Source organism: Abramis brama (assembly GCF_963993115.1).
Source record: "Abramis brama genome assembly, chromosome: 5".
Classification (NCBI taxonomy): domain Eukaryota; kingdom Metazoa; phylum Chordata; class Actinopteri; order Cypriniformes; family Leuciscidae; genus Abramis; species Abramis brama.
In genome coordinates, this window is record NC_139967.1 from 26,288,883 (window position 1) to 26,312,270 (window position 23,388).

General features: G+C 36.6%; 1 protein-coding gene across 3 annotated transcripts in view; it reads right to left on the bottom strand.

Annotated features, from left to right (window-relative positions):
- The window catches only part of parp8 (poly (ADP-ribose) polymerase family, member 8), a 37,989-nt gene extending 15,662 nt beyond the window's left edge, over nt 1–22,327 (bottom strand). For all 3 annotated transcript variants that reach the window (XM_084113820.1, XM_084113819.1, XM_084113818.1), the window contains exons 1-9: nt 21,696–22,327; nt 21,107–21,161; nt 13,865–13,902; nt 9,573–9,662; nt 6,128–6,198; nt 5,951–6,019; nt 3,147–3,241; nt 1,108–1,168; nt 905–995 (exon numbers count right to left, since the gene is read on the bottom strand). In XM_084113820.1, the coding sequence (XP_083969946.1) occupies nt 905–995; nt 1,108–1,168; nt 3,147–3,241; nt 5,951–6,019; nt 6,128–6,198; nt 9,573–9,662; nt 13,865–13,902; nt 21,107–21,161; nt 21,696–21,786 (661 nt within the window). In that variant the 5' untranslated portion in view covers nt 21,787–22,327. The remainder of the gene's footprint in view (nt 1–904; nt 996–1,107; nt 1,169–3,146; nt 3,242–5,950; nt 6,020–6,127; nt 6,199–9,572; nt 9,663–13,864; nt 13,903–21,106; nt 21,162–21,695) is intronic.
- Nucleotides 22,328–23,388: the final 1,061 nt, after the last annotated feature.

Here is a 23,388-nt window from a genome sequence, read left to right on the forward strand (position 1 = left end):
TGAGGTACTATTTACTTTTATATATTTATATACTCATTTTATGCACGTTTTTAATGGGGACAAATGTGTGTTCCATGAGCTTTGTTATGTGGTATTTAAGTGGATGTACAGTATTGTCTGATAAGATGTATTTATTTTATGCAAGTGTCAAAGATTAATTTCTGTCCAGGAAATCTGAACAGACAATAAAGTCAAACAAACAAACTTGTCTAATGTTGTTAACAGCACAATGATTTGCATGATCTTCTTAAAGAGTTTTTAACTGCATTTATGGTTAGGGTAAATTTAATTAAGTGTTTCTCAACATTTCTTTACCCTCCCAGCCCCATCTGTAAGGCTCAAGTACCCCTTTATTTTCTTTATAGAATAAGGAATATCCGAATAGAAAAAAGTTTTGAAATGTCAAAGTCTAATCACTGTTGCCAAAAATCTACCTCTATTTGGTGTCTTTCTATATATATGTGCAAATATAATGTAATTCACACAGATTGAAAAAGTACAAACTAAATGTGCTATCCTATTAATAACAACAACAAAAAAACCTCAAGATTAACTATTTTAACTCATTCTAATTTTTAACAGCATTTTTTTATTTTATAAATCATGACTTCTGTTTTATAAGTTTAACTATGTTAAATCTAAGTACCCCTGGTTGGGAATCAAAGCAGTAGATGTTTATAAGATAACTTTATAACAAAGTTTGGTTGCTATTTTGTGTATATGTGTGTGTGTTCCAGTATTTCCATACATTATCAAACTAAATTATGTTTTTGTTTTGTTTTTGGTAAGGGTTAGGTTTAGGGGTAGGGTTAGGATTTGGGAATAGAATGTGAAGTTTGCACAGTATAAAAAGCATTGAAGCGTCCAACTCTGCCCAACTCGGTGTGTGTGTGTGTGTTCTAACCTGGTCCATTCAGATATTGTGTGAGGGAGCAGTGAAGCCGCACAATAACAGGTTCACTCCGGATCACATCCCAGGCAAGTGCAATCTCCTCCTATGAACAAATGCTGCATTTCAGTTTCACACAGTATAACAGACACACACAAAAATAAATATATAAATAAAAACTATATGGTCATCGTCAGACACTGAACAATAACACTTACATCGAGGAAAGTGACATCAATGTGTAGGTCGATGTCCACATCATCAATTGCACCATATTCCCTATATTTTGAAGGGGAAAAAATATAATTCCTAATTTCATCTTGGACAAAATAATTTCTGATAGTGAGATTATAATCTTTGTTTACAGCAGCTTTTATAGTGCATATTCATTAAGACTAGAAAATTACAAGAATATATCACTCAGCCAAATATGTTGTTGACAAAGCTTTTAGGGATTTGAAGGGAATTCACAACAAATTTAGACATGATGAAGCAGTTCTCTTTGTTTATACAGATGGCTTACAAAACATTTTGCTGGAAAAATTGACACAAACTGTCATTTGCACACTATTTTAAATAGGTTGGAACAAAGAAAGACATGACTGTTTTTTTATCAAGGAGGTTGAATGCAAATTTTCTAACACAATTTCTAAGCAATTTGGCTACTGGTCATCATCCAATACCCTGTGACAAAGTGGAAAAAGGAAAGTCATCTCAGATGAAGAGCAAGTAATTACATTTTATTAAAAATAACTTTGTTTTCTTGGGAATAAAACATGTTGTTATCGTTCATTGATTTTTTATTTAATGTTAGAAAAAGATTTATTAAGAAAGATTGCAGAATAAAATATAAAACCAGATTCATTTATTTCTTAAATGAGTATGCAGGTACACTTGATGTTAAAGGGATGCAGCTTGATGCTCCAGCTCTGCTGCTCCACTTCTCTCAAAGCATTTATTTCTCATAAAAGCATTGTGATGAGTTTGTAGCGTTGCTCTGGGCTAACTGTTACCATGGTTACACCTCACTCCCAAATGCAGCCGCTGTGCCTCAAAAGCAAGAGGTTTGAGAAAAGAATAATCCTCTTTGATCTGTCTATGCAACAGCTTGCATACAGCATATAAACATACACTCATGTTCCGACACATGTAAACACACAAAATTACACATTTACTAAGGTAACAGAAATTCAGAGGAACATTAAGGAATCATTTAAGAAGTGTTTTACCAAACACGTTATACGATGACCATTAAAGCAGTTTTGCATTTTCAATTAAGTCTACTTCAACGAATAGGCAAAAGCATTTAGTGGGATGTGTCCTGGAAATATTAAAAGGGGCCTCACTGAACCCACTCATAGAGACTGCGGCAAAAACGACCCAGGTCATTTTTCAAGCAGAACACTGAATAAATACTCAAAATGGTTTTCTGTCCATGACTCAGGGCAAATGCATCCCAAGGATCACACACTAGACAGGATATAAAACGCGCACTTCTGCTGCTATGAATAGAGTCTTTTATGCTGTTCTTTCATTTGACGGTCTGCTGTTATCAAAAGCAGCTTGACAAGATAAACTTTCAAGGACGAAGCTTTTAATAGCTGTCGCCGCATGAAACACCATTCAGATTGGCAGATTTTGCGGGGTGAATCACGTTCGTGTTGACAATCTGTCATGAGTTCTTTTTTCATCCAAGTTATTAAGCACAAACACGAGCATGCACATGTTTTGCTGTTGTCCACAGCATTCTTAACAGCACCAGTTTCAAATGTGTTACATCTTGCTATAAATTTGCTGATTGCAGAGCAGATTAGGTAAAAGCAAGCCTCTACGTCAGGATAAACACCACAGCAATAATTACATCATTACAGCCCTGTAATCAAACAGAATCCACTCAGACTCTCACAGACCGTCCTTCAGTTGATCACAGAGCATTTCCCCAAATGACAGATTGGAGAAATGGCCACCTGAGGGTTATGGGACCTGGCTCAGGCAGAGGACGTCCTTGAGTGGGTTAACTGTGCCAGAAAACTAAAGAACGATTGCTCAAGGTGTTGTTTCCCATAAAACACTTCACTGGTGGTGGAGGAGAGTTCAGGAAGGAAGTCACAATTCCAATACTTTTTTTCTGAGCTGATGACGTTTGCACATTTACTGACATAATGCTACTTCACATTGATTTTTTTTGCTAATTTGCAAAAGTTTTAAGTTCTCACATCAACATCAAGAAAAAAAATGAATGGTTATGGCCAGTTACCTGAGAGATACTGCATGATGGCCATATAAGTCCCTCACGGCTGCCAAATCAGCCTCCAGCTGGGGGTGTTTGTGAAGCTCTCCATCATAATTTACCTGCCCACATAAACACACAGGTCAAAGGGTGATACACAGAGCCCAGGGTTACAGACAGCAGCACCTGAGTATTTATTAAAAAATGTATAAACAGCACTTCTCCGCTAATGATTGTTTTTACCTTGAGGCGAGTGAGTTTTTAATCAGTATAAGATCCAGAACAGTTTCAAACAAGCTTCTAGACATCAATCACTGTTGATGACTGTGGCTCTGCACTCTCTTAACAATCAATACACATCATACACTTAGCTTACTCTATTATAAGATCAGTCTCTTTAGACTGTGTCCTAAATCAACTGTCTGGATTTCTTGTGAAAGAAAATGACTTTAGACTATTTGATTTTTATCTCTGATTAGTTTTATTTTCCATCATCCTTTTTCTAATGCATCACTGAACTAATTTTAAAAGACCCTATTTCTCAAGAGATCCAAGGGTAATCATAATATTTATTCAAACCTAGTTGGTGGATATGCTGCACAAAGTTAACAGGATTAACAGGAATGTGATTCTGAACAGGCAATATATGAATGACATGTTTAGAATAGCTGCCCTTAACTACTAAGTATCTTAAAAGTGGAATATTTTTTATGTTTTCTTTGAATATCTAAAAAGTATTGATCTGCTTGTTTGAGCATCGACTTGCCCATCACAGTAACACCAACTCAACCAATGGTGTGAGATTGGGGGCGGGACGATCTGTTTGTCCAACCAATGGAAGGCAAGTGTACATTCCGTAGGGAAACCTGCCATTATTAAGCCTGAAACATATGAGTCTTTACATAAAAATTAAAGCAATATGGCCAATATTATGTACATTGATCATGCTTTAGTTTGGTGGATATAAATGATTAATGACATCTAGTCTTTTTAGATATTCTGCACAACAGAGATCAAGTAAATTCACCGGCTGTTCTGAAGTTCAGAGAGAATATGCCAGCATGTGGCATGGAAGAGTCTCCCGAAGGCTTTGAGATCATCAGAACAGCAAAGGATTGCAAAATTGCCACATTACAGTGAGCAAGACCCAGCGAGCATTCATTGCCCGACACAGGCATTAGTGCATGAATCTTCATCACCTCCGGACTGGTCCTCACAGGGCACAAAGCTCACTCACTCACTGACTCCAGCTTTATGGATTTGCTCCAGTGGATGGTCATTGGTCACATGATTAATTTAAGCACAAGCTGTGTGTGCAAAGTAACATTCATTCTCATGATGGAAACAGTCTCAGAAGAGTGAGGGACTAATCATTAACAGTTAAAGAGAGTCAAAAAGTTTTTTTATATGAGCTGCAAACTACTTTAAGTAAATTTACCATGAAATGAAAAGTCTTAAGCCCCAGGTGCTGCAGGTTTGAAGCTCGTTTTAAAGCTGTAAGACCTTAGGAAGTTTAGTTGCAGTGACCACGTGAAGTTGAGTTTCACATGGGAAACAGGACCTTGTTTATCTGAAACTTAAAAACTTACTCTGAAATTTTGATGGCAACAAAAATTGTGAAATATTATTACAATTTAAAATAACTTTTCTATTTTAATATTTTATAAACATGTAACTGGCTCAGTTCCTTTATCTCAAGCAAGAGCAAACCAAGGCTGAAATTGTTTGCACTACAACTACCAGGGTCGATGGGAGGACTGGATTTGCCTAATATTAAGCTATACCAATGGTCTGCACATCTAAGATATGTTTGTGATTGGGTTGCTCTTGATAACTCTTCTAACGTGGTCAGATCTTGAACAATAATTTTCAAATATTTGGAAATATGCTAAATCTATTTCGGTATGTAATCGTGCCAAGGTTATACAGTTCAAAACTGTCCATAGGATGCATATTTTACCAAACCGTAGACATGCATTTAACAATACCCTTTCACCTCTATGCCTTAAGTGCAAAACACAAATTGGTACTCTCTCTTTGGTCATGCAGTCAGTTACAAATATACTGGGCCAAGACAGTTTCTGAAATGAAACTGAAACTTAATTCAATATAATTAAGAATTATATTGAATAATTCAATATCTTTGATAAGGAGTTGGTAATGGATCCTTTATTTTTGATCCTTGGTGAGTCTGATACAGCTTTGATTTTATCAAAAGAAAAAAAACATTGTATAATCTTCTTACTTTTGCAGCTAAGAAAACCATATTATTGAGGTGGATAAGTGACAAGACTCCGACTATATCGGGTTGGCACAAGATTTTGATGAAACTAATTCTGCTGGAATATTTAACTTATCTAGTTAATGGTCAGCCAAACCAGTTTTATAGTGTGTGAAGCCCTATATAAATAATCTAGGGTTAGGGACTGAATTGTCAACTATTCTATGGAAGGGATTTTCCATTCATGTGCCTTAAGCGAGTACATAATGGTTTTGGAATTGTAAAGTACTGCAGTTATAGATATCATGTTTTACTTGATTACCTTATATTTACATTTATTTATTTACCTTGATTACCCTTTTTACCCTTTAAGTGGCCTAGGATAAATGGCCCCATTTTTGTTGTGCATTCTGCTAAAGTTGGAAAATGTTCAATAAATATATTTGGAAAAAAATAAATAATAATAATAATAATAAAGTAATTTATTCTTTAAACTAAAGTAATTCTGAGATGGCAAAGCTGAATTGTGGGTGGTTAGTGGATAAGACCACACATAATACACAGATAGAAATGTTATGTACATAAAATGTAGTGACTCAGCTGAACTTACCTGTCCAACATAGTAGAACTCCTCAGAATCATTGTCACCCTCTGAATCCTCCTCTATAGCATAATGGCACTGGAGAGATTTCAAAAGCATGAGTCACAATACAAGCGATTCATTGTTGTTCCTGACATTTGAAATTAAAACATATTTTATAATAAAGGTTAAAAAAAAAAGTCTTACCGAGTTTTTTTCAGTTTGAAGTTTTGATTTAATAGACAGACAGCTGGTGCCATCATTATTTATGCGTATTTCTAAAGTAAATGCACAGATGTGTGAGTATGACATGATATTGTGAACTAAGAATGTCAGATGGAACAATAAACAATCTTCAGTTTTTAAGAAAAAGACCATTAATGGCATAATTTCTGTGACAGGCCTGATCATGTCCAGAATATCCAACCAGCACACTCATCTAACTTCCTAACCTGTTTTGTGCAGATCATATGATGTGCATGGTGACAGCAAAACAATTGTTTCAACTTTCAACTAAATTACTGTAGATCTTACTACAAGGCTAGCTGTTTTTGTTAATTCCACTACAATTCCAAACCACAAAAACCTACGATTTTAGAAGTATCACTGCTCAGAATCATAAATCTGCAAAAGCTGGGATAACATACTGCCTAAAATACTGTTAAGTCAACCGTGAGGTCTTGACCACTGTAGTGGTACTTGAATTTCTTTATGACTCTGAGTAAAAATGTATTGTTTATGCAGTGGTCTGAGTCAGAAAACATTTTAAAACTGACAAAGTGTGCAGAGATCAGCAGAATGTACAGGCTCATTAGTTGTAATGTACTGTGTCAGAAGATGTCAAGACTTAAAGTTTTGGACTGGAAAAATATTAGGTGTGCAGGATAAGCTTCTATTAAGCATCTAACTAACTGCTGGAGGAAATCAGTGAAGATCGCTGCTGTTTTGCCACTTTGTTTTGGCACATGTCTTGGTCGGTCCTAAAAATAGGAGCAGAAGACATGCAGTACAACTATCCTATACAAGGATAATTTATTTCCAGGATTACTGCCAGTGTAATCAAAGAGCTCTAAAAACAGAGAGTGACTGGCTAACACTATGTGAATACTGCAAAAATAGGATGATTGTCCTTAAAAAAAATGTTCCACTGCATTTCAAAGGTTTTTTTTTTTTTTTTTTTTTGACATACACTATGTTCAACAGTTTAGAGCAGGGCTTAATTTGAGCCGGAACACGCCGGAACATGTTCCGTCACCTCCGACATTGGATCCGGAACCTTTTTTATTGGATCCGGCACCTCCTGTGTCACTAAAATTAATTGCCTAAATGAAATAAAATAAAATTACTGTTTGTGATAGTGTTCAATGTTTGTGACACATGACTTGCGCGCTTGTTGTACGAGTTGAGATTGCTGTTAGCCTCGATCGTTTCACTCAGGGGAAAAATGTCAAAAAGACAGGAAAGTTTGCTTAACTTTTTCAAATACGCTGGACAGTCAGATCCCAAACAAGCAAAAATCGTTTCCGCTGATCAAAAAGGAGACCACGGTGGACATAGTAGCCTAGTAGCCTATCGACATAGTATCTCGTTATTTCGACATAATAAGGGGACATTCTAATCTGCATTAAGGCACATTAAGCGTTCTTATAATGGTTATATGGGAGGAAAATGCTTAACGTGTAAATGCGTTCATATTATGGGCTCATCTGATTTTTTGTACATAGCATAGCCTATTTGTTAGGATTTTAGTATCATAATGATTAATAAATGCACGCACAATTATCCGTGAACTTGATTTGAACAAATGCCTTTCAACTTGTGTGTGCAAAATTCAGAATTAAATTAATGTGCAGAAATTTGTACAAATAGAGAGTATGTAGGCCTACTATACTGTTGTAGCCACTAAAAAAGTTTCATATTTGTTAATATATTATAATGTTATTTTTTTTTCCATTTATGTTGATTTATGAAAAGTGAACAGCACGACCGAGTAAGATAGGATGCGCAATATGAGACATGGAGCGGGTCAGACATGATTTTGACCGTTGAAGTTGAAGTTGTTTTGTAGAAAGCCTTTCTTTAAAGTGAATTTCGTTTTGTATAAATTGTATCTTAATTTTAATACATTTTTCATCAACCAATTGCCTGTATTTAATAAATACGAAATAAATATAACGGAGGCGCCCGCGCGCTCACTTGCATTGCACGTGAACTGGAGCACATCCTAACTTAACGAAACTCAGTGTATGCCTCACACAGACATGACAAATACATCAAATACACAAAGCTTGAAATGTCTTTAAACGAAATAATTCAAAACGAAAAAAGAAAAAGGCTACTCTCTGATTATGTAATCCATTAGGCCTATTTATGTGCATTTCTCTCTATAAGCGCGTTCACACGGAAATGGCAATCGTCAACTTCATCTTTGCAGCCGAGTCGACACTTTTAGAGAAAACACTTGTTTATTAATAAAAATCAATACACGCGTCACCGGATTTACAGATGCACGCACACATATTATTTCGAAATAACGAGATATTGTGTTGAAATAACATTATTATTAATAATAGCCTACATCTTTTAGAATATTTGATTGAATGCTGAATGTTGCGCTTGTTCAATTTAATAAAATTAAAACTTTAATTGTGATCATTAACATAACTGAATATTAAATATTTAGTGGCCAAGTTTTGCGCAGCTCCCCGTCAATGATCTAGCACCCACTCAGCACATGCGTTAAAAATTCTCTGGCGCTGTCCCTGCAGAGAAGCTACGTAGGCAGTGTAATTATTTTTTTTATTTATTTTTTTGTTCCGTTACCTCCAACCCCCATTTTGAGTCGCCGGATCCACCCCCCCTCTGCGCTCCGGGACCTCCCACTTTACAAATTAAGCACTGGTTTAGAGTTAATATATTTTTTTTATATAAATACTGTCAATAATTTATTCAGCAAGGAAGCATTAAATTATTAAAAATAGTCATATATTTTTAAAAATGGAGATTAAAACGGTTAAAAACAGCTATTTTAAATATGTAATATATTTCAAAATAGTACTGTTTTTACTCTATTTCTTATCAAAATCAAATACATGCAGCATGAGCATCAGAAACTTCTTTCAAAAACATAAAATTATACAGACCCCGCACTTTTGAACAGTAGTGTTAGCGTATACCATGGCTATTATCTGAGGTGGCTTTGAGTCCAATGTAAATGCCATATGGTGATCATTCAGTACCATATTATCAAAGTATCATGGTGCTACCATTTGACACCATCACTGTATATGCTACTGCCACAGTACTTTTATTGTAATGATCGGTCTACTGACCCTCATTATTGGCAGACATAAAGGATCAAACTCTTAGCTAACTCCAAAAAATCTGATCATGTAGTAGGTGGTAGAATCATGGCATGGGCGCTAGTTCAGGGTTGGAGCAAAAATATTCAGCCAAAACGCCTTGACCAAAGTTGAAAACCACTGAAATATTTCTGTGAAGTACACTCTGAATCTAGAAGGCTGCTGGTTTCCTTTCCCTTCTTTATGGTTTCCTTTCCTTTCTTTAAAATGTCTGTTCGTTCAAGTTTTTCATTGGTTTTCAGTAGATGCAGCTGTTTTATGATTCACTATTAGATGATAAGATATCTTACCTGTTGCAATTCTATTGAAAATTACTGGTATTGGATCCCTGGTGACTAACACTTCATCATCATTTTCAGAATTAGACACATATGTGTTATCTGAAATGACAAAAACAAACAGGTGGGTAAAACTTTACAATAAGGTTTCATTTGTTAACATTAGTTAATGTAATAACTAACATGAACTAACAATGAGCAATACATTTGTTATTCTGTTATTATTTTGTACATCTGTATTTATTCATCTTTGTTAATGTTAGTTAATAAAAATCCAGCTGTTCATTGTTTGTTCATGATAATTCACAATGTTTCAACTAATGTTAACACATACAACATTTGATTTCCATAATATATTAGTAAATGTTTTAACATGTATTAACATTAACTAATATTACTGTAGAAGTACTGTTCATTTTTAGTTCACGTTAACTAAAGTAGTTAGTTAATTAATGTTAACTAATGAAACCTTACTGTAAGTGTTACCAGCAGGTGCTATTGAAACACCAAGAATACTGAAGACCTGAAGAAGAACTAACAATGTAATCGACCTACCAATGAGTGGTAAAAAAACCAAACTGCAGCTTATACATAATTAATAGAAAAGCTCCAAATGAGAGTGAATTGAGCTATGTGCTTATTCTACAGTTTCTGGACAATCCACTATTTTCAGGTTAACACTTCCCATGGCATTTTTTGGCAATGTTGCCTAAAATTGTGCCAAGCAAATTCCTCATTCTTATGCAAAGCTGACTCTCTGCCACTATGCTGTGAATCAGGCTAGACTAAGTCCTTCAAAAAGGGAGGTCTGCATCTTTTAGGTTTTAGATTTTGGGGACAACTCTTGTGTGTTATATCAAAACATCAAATGTCAATCTTAGACTTAGAGCAATGCCACAGCTTCACAACAAAATGACATTAGTAGGCTAAGTCAAACTGAATATAGATTGCACTAGGCAACTGCTCAAAACCAGCTACCTAAAAGTAAAAATCCATTGTAATCACTATACCCATATAACCCACTGTGCTTTAACATTGTGTTGTGTTATTACGGCTGATAAGATAATGAAAACAAACAGTTGCTCACTTGAATGTACTGTGCCATTATAATTATGTGATGGAAAAGAGACAATGGGAAAAGTCTTAGGAGTATAAAGCAGCTGCGGTAGAGCGCTTCATCACACTGAAGCTGAGAATGATGCAGATCAGCTGGTTTATTTTTATCAGTGGTATCAGTTCCCAGTACAGAGTAGATCCAGTGTCATCTTTCCTATCAGACCAGTTATATACTGAGTATATGAAATTTTAACAATTTTCTTTATATTTTAACAGAAAAGTGGACTTGCCACAGTGTTGTGGGTGCTTGGCAGGGTGTTGTTATAATGTTCTATTAGGGTGTCCTGAATGGTTCCACACTGGTCCAAATAGAGTCGACCCACAAGTCTCTATTGTCCAGTTTACACATGGTATTAGATGCATTTTGGTTGATCGGATCACAAGTGGACGAAGCTAAATACACGTGTACACGGGGTCTAAAACGTTTTGGGCTTGTCCACTTTCGACCACTTCTAGAGGTAGTCGAAAACGAATTCGACAGGATTGCTTACGTAGTGTAGACGCTCAGACCGCCTGCTCTACGCCTACTGACCTAATGCATAAACATTATGTGAAACATGCATTTAACTTTGGGGATTTAAACTTTGTCAAGTTTGGTTTGAAGATGATAAATATACCAAGCACAATATTCTCGCACCATTCCTGATTCTAACGCACTCACCGCATTCGTCATGATCTTTTGCGGAAATTATAGCAGAAACGAAAGCTGCTCTCTGCATGTTTTTCCGTCGTCTCCAGTCGATAGGGGTGGGAATCTCTATGCACCTCACGATTCGATTCAATTATGATTCAGAGGGCTGCGATGCGATGATAAAGCGGATGCATCTTTTTTTTTCTATACAGATTTTCTTTTCTCTCACTGTGTACTTGGTACTTTTAAAAGAAAGTATTTGTAATGATCCATAATGAATTTACTTCCAATATATTTTATTAATTAAACAAATGGAAGTGATTTGGCAATAAATGTTGCGATAGAGTTTGTAATTCGCTTTGCCTTTTCCGAGTTGGGTGAAAGCTTTTAAGGTTGTCCTGGTTTCCACGTCAGCGCTGTTTGATCTGACATGTGTGGTTTATAACAGAATTCTGCACTGAATTTGAATGCTTCCAATTACATCTCACTGCGATATTATTAATTCTGCGGTGAATTCAAACACTTTCTCACTAGATCTCCCAGCGCTGTGTAATAACAGTGTCGCGTGATTGAGATCGGCCCACAAGTAAACCTGTTCTGAGCTCGCATTGCGCTAAACGGTACGCGCAGCTCAAACGAACAGCGCAGTTTCGTTTAACTTTTGTTTAGTTTGATGTTTCTCGTATGTAACAGAAGTTGCAGCTCTTATCAATTGGACAGCGTGGTGGTCACACCAGTGAAACCTCTTGTCGCCCATTTGGTCGCAGTCTGGTCTACTTGCATACCCATTCTTTTAAAGTTGAACAAACACATTGTGGACAGTTGGCTGATTTTCCTTTAATCTAATGTGAAAAAAAAAAAAAGTGTGGCTCTTATCCAGGTCCTTTTTCCCTTCATAGAGCTTGACCTTCATAGAGCCAAAGTTACACAAAATTTTAATGCAGAGGGTTCCGGTCAGATTTCTCGCTCAACCATCATGCATCTCTGTTATGTGCACAGCTGCACGCCACAGAATGTCCAGGCGCCTTTTGCGTTCCGTCAACATTACATTATCAATTAACATTTAGAAAACTGATTTTTGACATTTGTGATTTGATTCAGAATCGTCCACGTCCGCATCACGATGCATCTAAGAATTGATTTTTTCACCCACCCCTACCAGTCGCGTTCATATGTAAACTGCACAAGCTTATTTTGTCCATACATACAACCGGCGTAGCGTCATAGAACGTCTCTGAAAAGGTTCACGCCCACTTTTAGGGGAAAACAAACCGGCGAGCGCCATACACAGTATCGGATTGAGGACGTGTACTAACCCTTACAAACATGTAATTTGTATTTAAACTTTTTTTTTTTCACACAGTAGGCTACCCCTATTATGTATTTGTATTTAATTAAATTTTTCCACACAGTATTTTGTATTTTTATTTTATTTTAAATACATTTCCATGTATTTATGCCCATCTCTGCCTGCCATCATCATCAATATCTTGCTGTTATGGAAATATCATGAATTACGGATGATGCTATCGAAAGCTAAATCAGGCTAGTTGTATGGCTGGACAGAAAAGTGCACTCAGTAGCTACTCTAAATATAAAGACATAATATTATACATTTAAAGATGTTTACTTCTTAAAACCGAAGTAAAATCATTCACTGGCTACCTGGTGACTTGATGAGGTACGAGTAAATGTCCGGGTAAGACACTTCTGGCCACTGAGTGGGGTTGTTAGACCAATTTGACGCTGGTAGGGTCATGGTTTTAAGTTGCCCAAATTAAGTTTATAAATGTATCGTTCACGCTCTATGGAAGGCAGGGTGGACATATAATTACTCGACATATTTCATCTAAGTGATTTCTGAAGTTATACACGTCTGCCGGCTGTGTACGGACGTTGTTTTGTGCCGCTATTTTGTATTGAAGTCTATGGGAAGTCTGGTTTGTTTTCCCCTAAAAAGGGGCGGTTACGAAATTTACAGTTGAGTTCTCGGATGTGCCGGTTGTATGTATTAGGTCGAAAGATCTGAAAAATCCCATACATTTACCCGCCCATAGAACCTTTCCTCGAGGAAATCAGGACAGAAGTGGTCGAAAGTGGACAAAAGAGACTGATTAAAACACCAGGTGTAAACGCGTATGTGTCTGCCTCATCTACTTTTGATACGATCTAACAAAACGTATCTTAATACCAGGTGTAAACAGGGCCTATGATATTCTGGTCCCTAGATATGGCCTATGTCCATCCTTCATTAAAAGTCTATGGCATTTCTTGGAACAATCTGTCCAATTTGAAGAATCATTTGTCTAAAGCACTGATGTTCCAGCATGAGTTACAAGGCAAATTTGAATATCCCTAGGGTTAGGAATTTTTCACAATCCCAAGCAAGCAGTAGTAATAGTGTTTATTATTGTGTTATGATGTTAGTGTTAGTAATAGGTCCTTATTGTAACAGATATAAAATCACTCTATCTCAATGGTATGGGATGACTGGTGAGAGTTTGGGGGTATCATTTATCCATTTATCAAATAATCCATTACTTTGTTTGTGCAATACCTGGATAATCATCAGAGACATGAACGGAGTAGGACACCCTGCAAAAAAAAAAAAAACACACAAATTAGACAGGATATGTAACACTGTAGTTCATTATACTGGTTCTCAGACACATTCATGCACATACCGTATGGTAGCTGACACATCACACTGAATCAACATGCAGAAACAGTTTGAATATTAAGTTCACACATATTGTGAAAGACACCTACTGGAGCTACACTAGTACTCTTAAGTAGACCGTTTCGATCTCAGAGTAATAAAGTCATCATTTCATTTATTTTACCTGACTCAGAAATACTGCCACAGACTCTGCAAATAACTGAAAAGTACAAAGTCTGAACAAACACTTCTAATTTTTAATATACAGAGTCAAAAATTCATTGGAGACCACCAGCGAAAATGCTAACTTTGGGCACTTTCTATTTTGAAATTTATTTAATAAATTGTATTGTTACAAATTATATTATTAGCATGTAAAATTAATATACATTTACCACACAATTTTAACAGGCGAAATCTACACGAACGGGAATTTCACGTGAGGATGAAAAATATCCCCACACAGGTTTTGCAATGGGTCTAAGTTTGTCATGAGGATTTGCTGTGTTCTCCAATAGAATGCTGCTTGGAATGAAAGTGACTTCTGTTTTGAGCAGTGTTTTATACGCTCGATGGTGGTTTTAGCCCCCAATGGCTCCTTCCAGGCAGCTAACCCTAACCTCAACCTTAAACCTACCCATCCCCTCGCTGCCTGGAAGGCGCCGTTGGGGGCTAAAAACACCAAACACCGTTTTGCACGTACATGACTACACTGTTGACAAATAGACAATAGACTGTAATTTCATCCCTCTTTTGCTTTAAAGGGTTAGTTCACCCAAAAATGAGAATTCTGTCAGTAATTACTCACCCTTCATGTTGTTCCAACCCCGTAAGACTTTCGTTCATCTTCAGAACACAAATTAAAGATATTTTTGATGAAATCTGAGAGCTGGTTCACTCCTTCATAGGCTGCTAGGTAATTGATATCTGCCATCCCAGAAAAGTTAGTAAAGACATTGTTAAAATAGTCCAAGTGACTACAGTGGCTCAACCTTAAGTTTATCAAGCGACGAGAATACTTTTTGTGCGCAAAAACAAAACAAAAATAACAACTTTATTCAACTATTCATTTTCTTCTGTGTGGGCATCTGAGTGAGTTCACGTAGTGTAACAGCGCAGCGCTTCTGGGTTGTACGTCAGAACGTAGGCTCACTATTGGCCAGCATCACACACATTACCAGCGTCGGCCAATAGTGAGCCTACGTTCTGATGTACAACCCAGAAGCGGTGCGCTGTTACACTATGTTATTTTTTTATTTTTTTTTTGTCTATGAAGGAGTGAGACAGCTCTCAGATTTCATCAGAAATATCTTAAATTGTGTTCCGAAGATGAACGAAAGTCTTACGGGGTTGGAACAACATGAGGGTGAGTAATTACTGACAGAATTTTTAACCCTTTAATGAAAGCAGCACTCAAGCTGAATGAACTCCACAAGCTTTAAAATTTTACGAAATGTTGGGATCCAACTGCACCTGTCCATCGCTCACAGAAACCCAAATCTAATACCCCCCATCTACTTGATAGCTCACAATCTAAACTGTTCACATAAAGGCTTATGAAAATATTTGGTCAGCTACAAAAATATATATATATATTTTATGTTTTGGTGCAGTGCAGAAATGTAATGCTGTGAAGACAGAAAACCCATCTAGTGTTGACACCGGAAACTTTAAATAGAAGCAAAACTGCAATTTAAAAAAAAGGCTCTCACAGTTACACAAAGGTGCCTGACAGAAATGAGCAGATGGAATATATAAATTCCAAGTGACAAAAGAGATTTTGCAAATGAAGAGACTATCACTTCCCAGAAGGGTGCTGCCCACGTGTCTTGAATACAGTTAATCTAAACACTTAAGTAAGAGGTAATTAAGGATAGTGTAGTCTCCATTTCATGCAATCAAGTAAATAAGGTTGCAAAGAACAGTGTTGACAACAGGACACTCTCTCCTGTGAAGTACCTTGAATTAATGTGAAGATAAAGTGGCTTGCTAAAAAGCCTTATAGTGATCAGCCTGAAACTACCAAAATCATATTAATTACTTAGATACAGGCTGATCTGGCAACTGTGCAAATATAATATGCAGGTGACCTTTATGTGCTTATGTGTTTTCGCTCCATTGCACAATGTGAGAAAATATATTATGGAATTAATTGAGTCAATGACCTTATACCATTAAAAATCATGGTAAATAACTTAATAAATAAAAACACACACAACCATACTGTATGTAGATTCTGACTACTACTGGCACAGAAAGCGGTATAAGCCCATAAGGAATTATGTGATGGCAACACAGAGAAGAGAGATTGATTCAGAGGAAGTGAAACCCCTCCTGAGGTCTCACGCAGGTTGGTGCCACTCACAGAAAGCATTATTCACAATGACACCTGGTATTGTTTAAAATGACTTGGATTGTGTTATGCATGATGCATTTATTTTCTTTGGTCACATATTTTTCTCAAGCAGAAACCAACCATCTGCAAAATGCCAATGACTATGCAAAAAAAATGCATTAGTTCAATTTGGGTACATGAGGTTCATGCTTATGCTCCATCACACGAAGCCTTCTTAATATTCACAGGCCTATTACACAGGATATTACATTTACGTAAAAGGATATTACATTTATTATTGCATGTTTCACACAGTCATACAGTATGTCCAGTGAATTGCGCTAAAGGAGTGTTCAGTTTTATCCGAAACAGATGAACATGAATCTGGCGCAGTCTTAAGTTCATTGTTGTATGCATCGCGGCAGTTCGGAAATTATTTTTTTTCCATACATATGGAGCAAACATCTTTCTTTTTTTTGCACTATGGTAAAAGTGTTTCGAGGTCATAACATAGTATTGTGCAAGTAACCGTGCAAAAATAAGTCTTTATGAATCGATAATTTGCCCCGGTTATCATAATTTTGTGAATTGTTTGTAATAGGTATGTTTTTGGAGTTCTGCAAACATGTACTGTAGGTAGAGGCACGTTTTTCCAATGAGCCTAGGTAGGAAACAACCTAAGTACTTTGGGTTACACCAGTGAAAGTAATTTTTAAGGGTCCAAATAGTGCTTTAAGGTAGTAAGTGTCCATTTCTAATGTCAAATGTACAAATTTTCAGGGAACAGACCACCAATTATCTAAATCCAAAATGACAAGGTAATTAGGCTACATCTGGTATCTCCTGTCCTGGTTGGCATGATTCTGGGGTAAAGAAAGATGAAAGAACAGCGTTATAAATCGCTGACAAATGGGGTCGCATGCCAAGACAGAAGCTTCTACACCTGAAACTTGTTCTCTAAGAGAGAAACAAAACATTACTGTGTATATGAATTGCATTGAATTCAGTGAAAGCAAACAACCTTTACATGTGGATGGCCCAACATAGGAGAGCAAAACCCAATGGGCAGGTCTCAGCAGTGCATCTATAATAATTTTTCAGTGCCTGTCACACTGAGAGAATCTTTCCCTTGTGGTTTGCATAGAGCTCATATGCAAGTAGTACTGCCACAAGAAAATAACTGCAACTAGACATATGTGTAATGATATCAGGGTTCATGATGCTATGATTGTCCTGTTGACATATAACAGCACTAACATGCCTAACAGCACACAGCTACAGAAAAGAAAGCCAAAAGTTTGGCAGCTAATGGTAGAGAGCAGCATGTAAGCATCAGTTGCATACAATTTAATGAAACTATCTAGTACTACTATACCCACATTAGCACCTACCTCTTATGCATTATAGATGGTTGACCTAATATACATAAACACCCACACAGACATTTTGTAAGCAAATATTAACGTATCTGGCTTAGTTTGTAACTGTGAAGTGAAGTCTGCACTTAGACAGATGCTGTGGTTTATATAACAAACTGACATAAAAACCGTTACACAAACCCAACGTAGTGTGAGCATGGCAAACTATTTCTGCTTTTGATGCTTTCACTTTCTGCAATACAGAACACCATGCTAGTCAGATTAATGAACTTCCTCATCTATTCCCTGAATTAATGGTTTACATCTTTTTGATGTAGTATGCCAAATCACTCAAAGTTTATTTCCAGTGGTCAGCCAGTATCCGCATCTAGTGCAACAACATTTGTTTGAATTAGAGCTTGTCACAATTTAGCCCTCATGGTAATTATGCAAATTCAGTTATACCAAGATGATGAAATTCAAACATAATTTGTGTTGATCTCGGCTATGATGGATTATTCATGAGAAACTACTGCATCTCTGGGATTATGGGCTTGTCTGTTCTTTTCACTGTGTGAAATATCTTATACCTATTTAGTAGTTCGGTAACATCAAACAAAAGTGATTGCCGTGCAAATATCCATCTTTGAATAGTTTGTTGTATCACATATCGGGGTTATCTGGCATATCAGATATCAGAGCTACCTTGTTTTCTGTGAAGAAAATACAATATGGGCTTGTCTGTTCTTTTCACTGTGTGAAATATCTTATACCTATTTAGTAGTTTGGTAACATCAAACAAAAGTGATCAGCGTGCAAATATCCATCTTTGAATAGTTTGTTCTGGCATATCAGATATTAGAGCTACCTTGTTTTCTGTGAAGAAAATACAAAAAAGGTGCAAAATATGAGGCAATATGAGGTCTACATTACAAGGAAACGTCGTGGATCCATCAGTGAAAGATGTTGAGCGCAGGTTGCAGCTCTACAAACAGGAAATGCTACTTCCTCTATAAGGCAATGTGCAATGATTTTTCATAGAGAGCCTGTTAGCTCATTTCCTGCTTGTAATACAAAGCACCTCCTCTAAGAACAAGAGTGACATTTGCAAACAAGTTCAAACATAAAAATGACAAGGAACTCCCTGTTTTAAGTTCAGGACACCTAAATGGATTACAGTGAGCAGTGTTACAAATTTACTGCATGTGCACAAATAAATAAATAAAAATAAATAATATTTTGAATAATTGACAAATACATGTACATCAAACGTTTGCATTTGGTGTTGTAAAACACATGAAAATATAACAAATCAGTAATAACTATAATACAACCAACCACTTTCAACCAACAGTTATTGAAACTTGAAGACTTTATTTAAAGGCAACTATTGAGAAGACGAGATCCATTCGGCTTTCATAAATATTTCGAGGACCTTCTTATCGGTACTGGTAATGCTTCAGTGAGCCAAAAGTGCTTTCCTGGACAACTCATTTTTTTAATTAGCATATTTATCATAACATTTGCATGACTATAGGGAGGGAAGCACTATACCAGTGCTCGTTTCTACCAAGGTCTGGTAGCTTTGGAGATATTGCTCATCAAATGGCCTCAAGCTAAAATTTCAGTCTGGTATCTCATCTGACTTCATTGTTAAATGAGGTTGCAACTCAAGCCTCATTTCGCCAAAGAAAAACTGCTGTCCATCTCTCATTTCAATCTGGTGGAAAAGTCTAAATAATACGTTGGTATAGTTGAGGGTTTGTAGTAAACAGGTCAACAGTTTGGAAAGACTGTCCTTTCAAGAACTAGAACAATGGTGTTCTTCTCATGTTTGTGCATTGTGCATTAGACACTAGAATTGGTAAGACGAAACGTACCCAGCTTGACGTCAAACTTTCACAGATATACCCAAAACCACCCCTAACTGAAAGTATCATGAACTTCCGCAAACTGATTCTTAACTACAGGAAAGTAAAAGAGATAAACTTTTGTTCTGTTCGTCAATACCAGTTAAGATCATTAAGATCATGACATTCTACAACACATAATCAGTTCTATATAGTTGTCCAAACAAGACAGCAAGCTACATATCAAATATCTCCATATTTAAACTTGACATCAAAGACCATCTACCAAATCTTCACAGCTTTCAGCTAAATCATTACACAAAAAAAGTGTGAGCCCTGGAGAGTGACATGTAAATATAAACCAACCACACTTGAACACACTGGCATTTGTGATCAATGGAGCGATGAGAATATGGTATATTCATATTCTTAGTGTTTTCCTTTTAAAGGGCATTGTGAACAAAAAAAGAAAGTTTCTTTGTGCTTCAGGTTGATTTCTAGCATAAAATAGTGAGTTTATTATTTTTATATGAGGAATAGCAGCTAAAAATAGCTGCCTATTCATCACTGTAAAAGTGATTCGTCAGTGTCTAATATGTCAATGACAGAGTACAGGGTAATTAATTATATGTAAATACAATCTATTGTTAATCACAGTGCAGCTAAGAGCATGCAGTATGCTTCTAAAGGTGGTACATATTTATCAGTGCACAGGATTTCACAAGCACTGCTGACCACTATAAAACTGAGCAGAGACCATGGAAATTAGGTTATTGTCCTTATTAACGGGGTATAAGGTGAAAAGAGAACATATATCGTATACATGAACATGAACATGCTCAGTCCAATTTAGACCTTGCTCATTACGACCAAGACACCTATTAAAGGGATAGTTCACCCCAAAAAAAAAAAAATTCTGTCATCATTTACTAACCCTCAAGTTGTTCCAAACCTGTATGAGTTTCTTTCTTCTGTTGAACACAAAGGAAGATATTTTGAAGAATGTTAGTAACCAGACAGTTGTACTATGGAAGTCAATGGTTACCGTCAACTGTCTGGTTGAACCAACATTCTTCAAAATATATATTTTTTGTGTTCAACAGAAGAAAGAAACTCATACAGGTTTGGAACAACTTGAGTAAATGATGACAGAATTTTCATTTTTGGGTGAACTATCCCTTTAAAGGCTTATTTCAGTCCCCCCCAAAAATGAAAGTTGTCATCGTTTTCTCACCCTCATGTTGTTCTAAACCTGTACAACTTTCTTCAGTATAGCACAAATAAGATGTTAGGCAGGATGACAGCTTCACTCTCCTTTCACTTTCATAGCATTTTTTTAGTTTTAGTTTTAAAAAAATGAAAGTGAATGGATATTGAGTTATTTCGCCTAACAGTTTCTTTTGTTTTCCACAGAAACAACAAAGTCAGGATCTGGACAACACAAGGGTGATAAAATGATGACGGGATGTATTTTTGTAAACAGAGTACTGAAAAAAATATACTCATAATAAACAAACAACTAAAAACATAAAGCCAGCAGGCGTGTTAGTGTACAGCAGTTGTTTACATTGATAGTAGCTGCCTGTGTTATATTTACCTTTTATGTCCTTTTATGTAGGTGAACGTGAAGGTGGAGTCGGAGAATCTAAAGTCTGAAACAAAGAGACAATTAATGACACAAACTTGGGGTGTGTGAACAATAAAACACACTGGACCACAAAAAAAAAGTCCCTTTCAACAAGTGTACGGTTAGTCTCCATAGCAACATCGACGGGGAATGTCCACTGACAATGAATATACCAGAATCAAATTGATACCTAATAAATGTGTGATGGTCTACAATATTAACGCGTGGGCTAATTGAAAAATCATTCACATCACAAAGCAACACCTGACAGGCATGTTAATGCTTTTATTATGATGATGATAAAAGCGGAATAGCTCACGTTTTTTTGCTAGGCCCTCGGTTGCAGTTGATTATTGCATAATTTATAATGTCCAGGAAAGATTAAATTGCGGACGCTTGAGCACATTAGCCACATACGTGTTTTTGAACATATCGGGCTTTTGTGTGAAGGGGGATATAAAGCCATCAACGGTGAGGCTGGCAGCCTGTCAATTGTGTAGAGCAAATCTATAGCAATTGTTTAAGACGGCACTCTTAATAAGAGACAATGGAAACTCACCAGAAAACAGGCAGTCTTTCTCTGCCTTACACCTTTGAATTACGATGTCGACGTCTTTTTGAATCCTCTCTTGCCTTGAACACATCCCCATGAAATAACACACACTAGAATGGCTTTTCTAACTAATGTTCGGCGAAACAAACGAATCCTTTCCGCTTGCAGACACGATGGATGTGGGGTAGAAATACGTGCTTGGAGGTCTGCTGTAACAATCCCAGGTGTGTCACGCCAACCGACACCGTTTCATCTCGTCTAACAATAGCCTCGATCGCATGAGCACAGCGGACAGCCCTTCTTCGCGACAGCTTTCATAAAGATATCACTTTTACACCGGAAGCATCTCTCAGCCGTCCTTCTCATAACTCTGCTGAACCCAACAATGGCGATGTCGAAAGCCAAGCCGAGGAGCGCAAAAAGATATCGCAAGTCTTAAAGTAAAACCAACGCGGGCGTGAGCAGCACCAGACCGTTACCGAAGAGCTGAAGTTGCACAAGGGGGAAATCAGTGTGGGAATCCTGTGACTGCATCCACGAGATGAACCCGGTGGGATATCGGGAATCACAACAAGGCGGATGATGTCATGGACGTGTTTTTCTCCCCACGCGCCCACTCTGCTAGCCTACTGTCCTGCACTCTGGATCTGCTCAGCATTACAGGCTTCAGATTGAGAAGAAACGCGGTATTTAGCCGTGGAATAAAAAGCCGTTATTTAAGAATAAGCAATTCATAAGGATAGGCTACTGATTTCTGAGCAATATCACACGAGCAACACTGTTGTAGCAACACCGTTCTGATTCAAAATATGGTAACAACAGGTCAATAAACATTACTAAAAATCAAGTAGGCTAACTTATGCATCAGACTTTGTATGTCACCACAAATATAGTGTTGCACACAATCTGATAGGTAGCCCATTATTTGGCAGAACATCAGACTTGAATATCCTGAGAACCAGAAAAAAAGTTTTGTAAATTTAGTATTTTTTTTTTTTTAGTATTATCCTCTGTAGTGGACACCAGTGGCTAATCAGTTGTTTAAAAATAAATGGAAAAAAAAAGACACGAAATTACATGTATGGCAAAACCAATGGGATTTTTTTCTTTTTACTCACTAATACATTTTTTTAGGTTTCAGGATTTTTTTTTTAACCAAACTTTGTATAAAGAGGATTCTCAACTGTTATGAAAGATATAACGGAATTAATTGATATACCATGATTTTACTTTATTCAATATGTAGGCCTATTTGTATTTTTACAGTATGCCGAAAGCTACAAGAGTTGGAACTAAGCTGGACTCCAGGCAGCGAAAGATGGATTTGCAGTTATCATTTTGTGTCAATGTGCTGAATTTAGGGTTTAAATCATACCCTATATTGCTATATATTGTATTGACAACTCATCAGTGTTTTTAAATAAACACTGACAAAAAACAAGTTTTAGGGCTGGAGAATATGATGATAACATTGACATAAGTGATATCGAATTTATACCTACCTATATTGTATTTATAAAAATAGAAAAGAGAAAAAAGCAGTTGAGATTTTTAACCTATGTCTAAAGTTTCATCTGATGATAGTGTTCGTGTGAGGTGTAGGATACTGTCCTCAGTTGCCTCTTCATTTTAAGAATGTTTTATAAATACGGCCCCATGATTTAAAAAAAAAAGGGGGTGGGGGGGTGGGTGGGCTGGT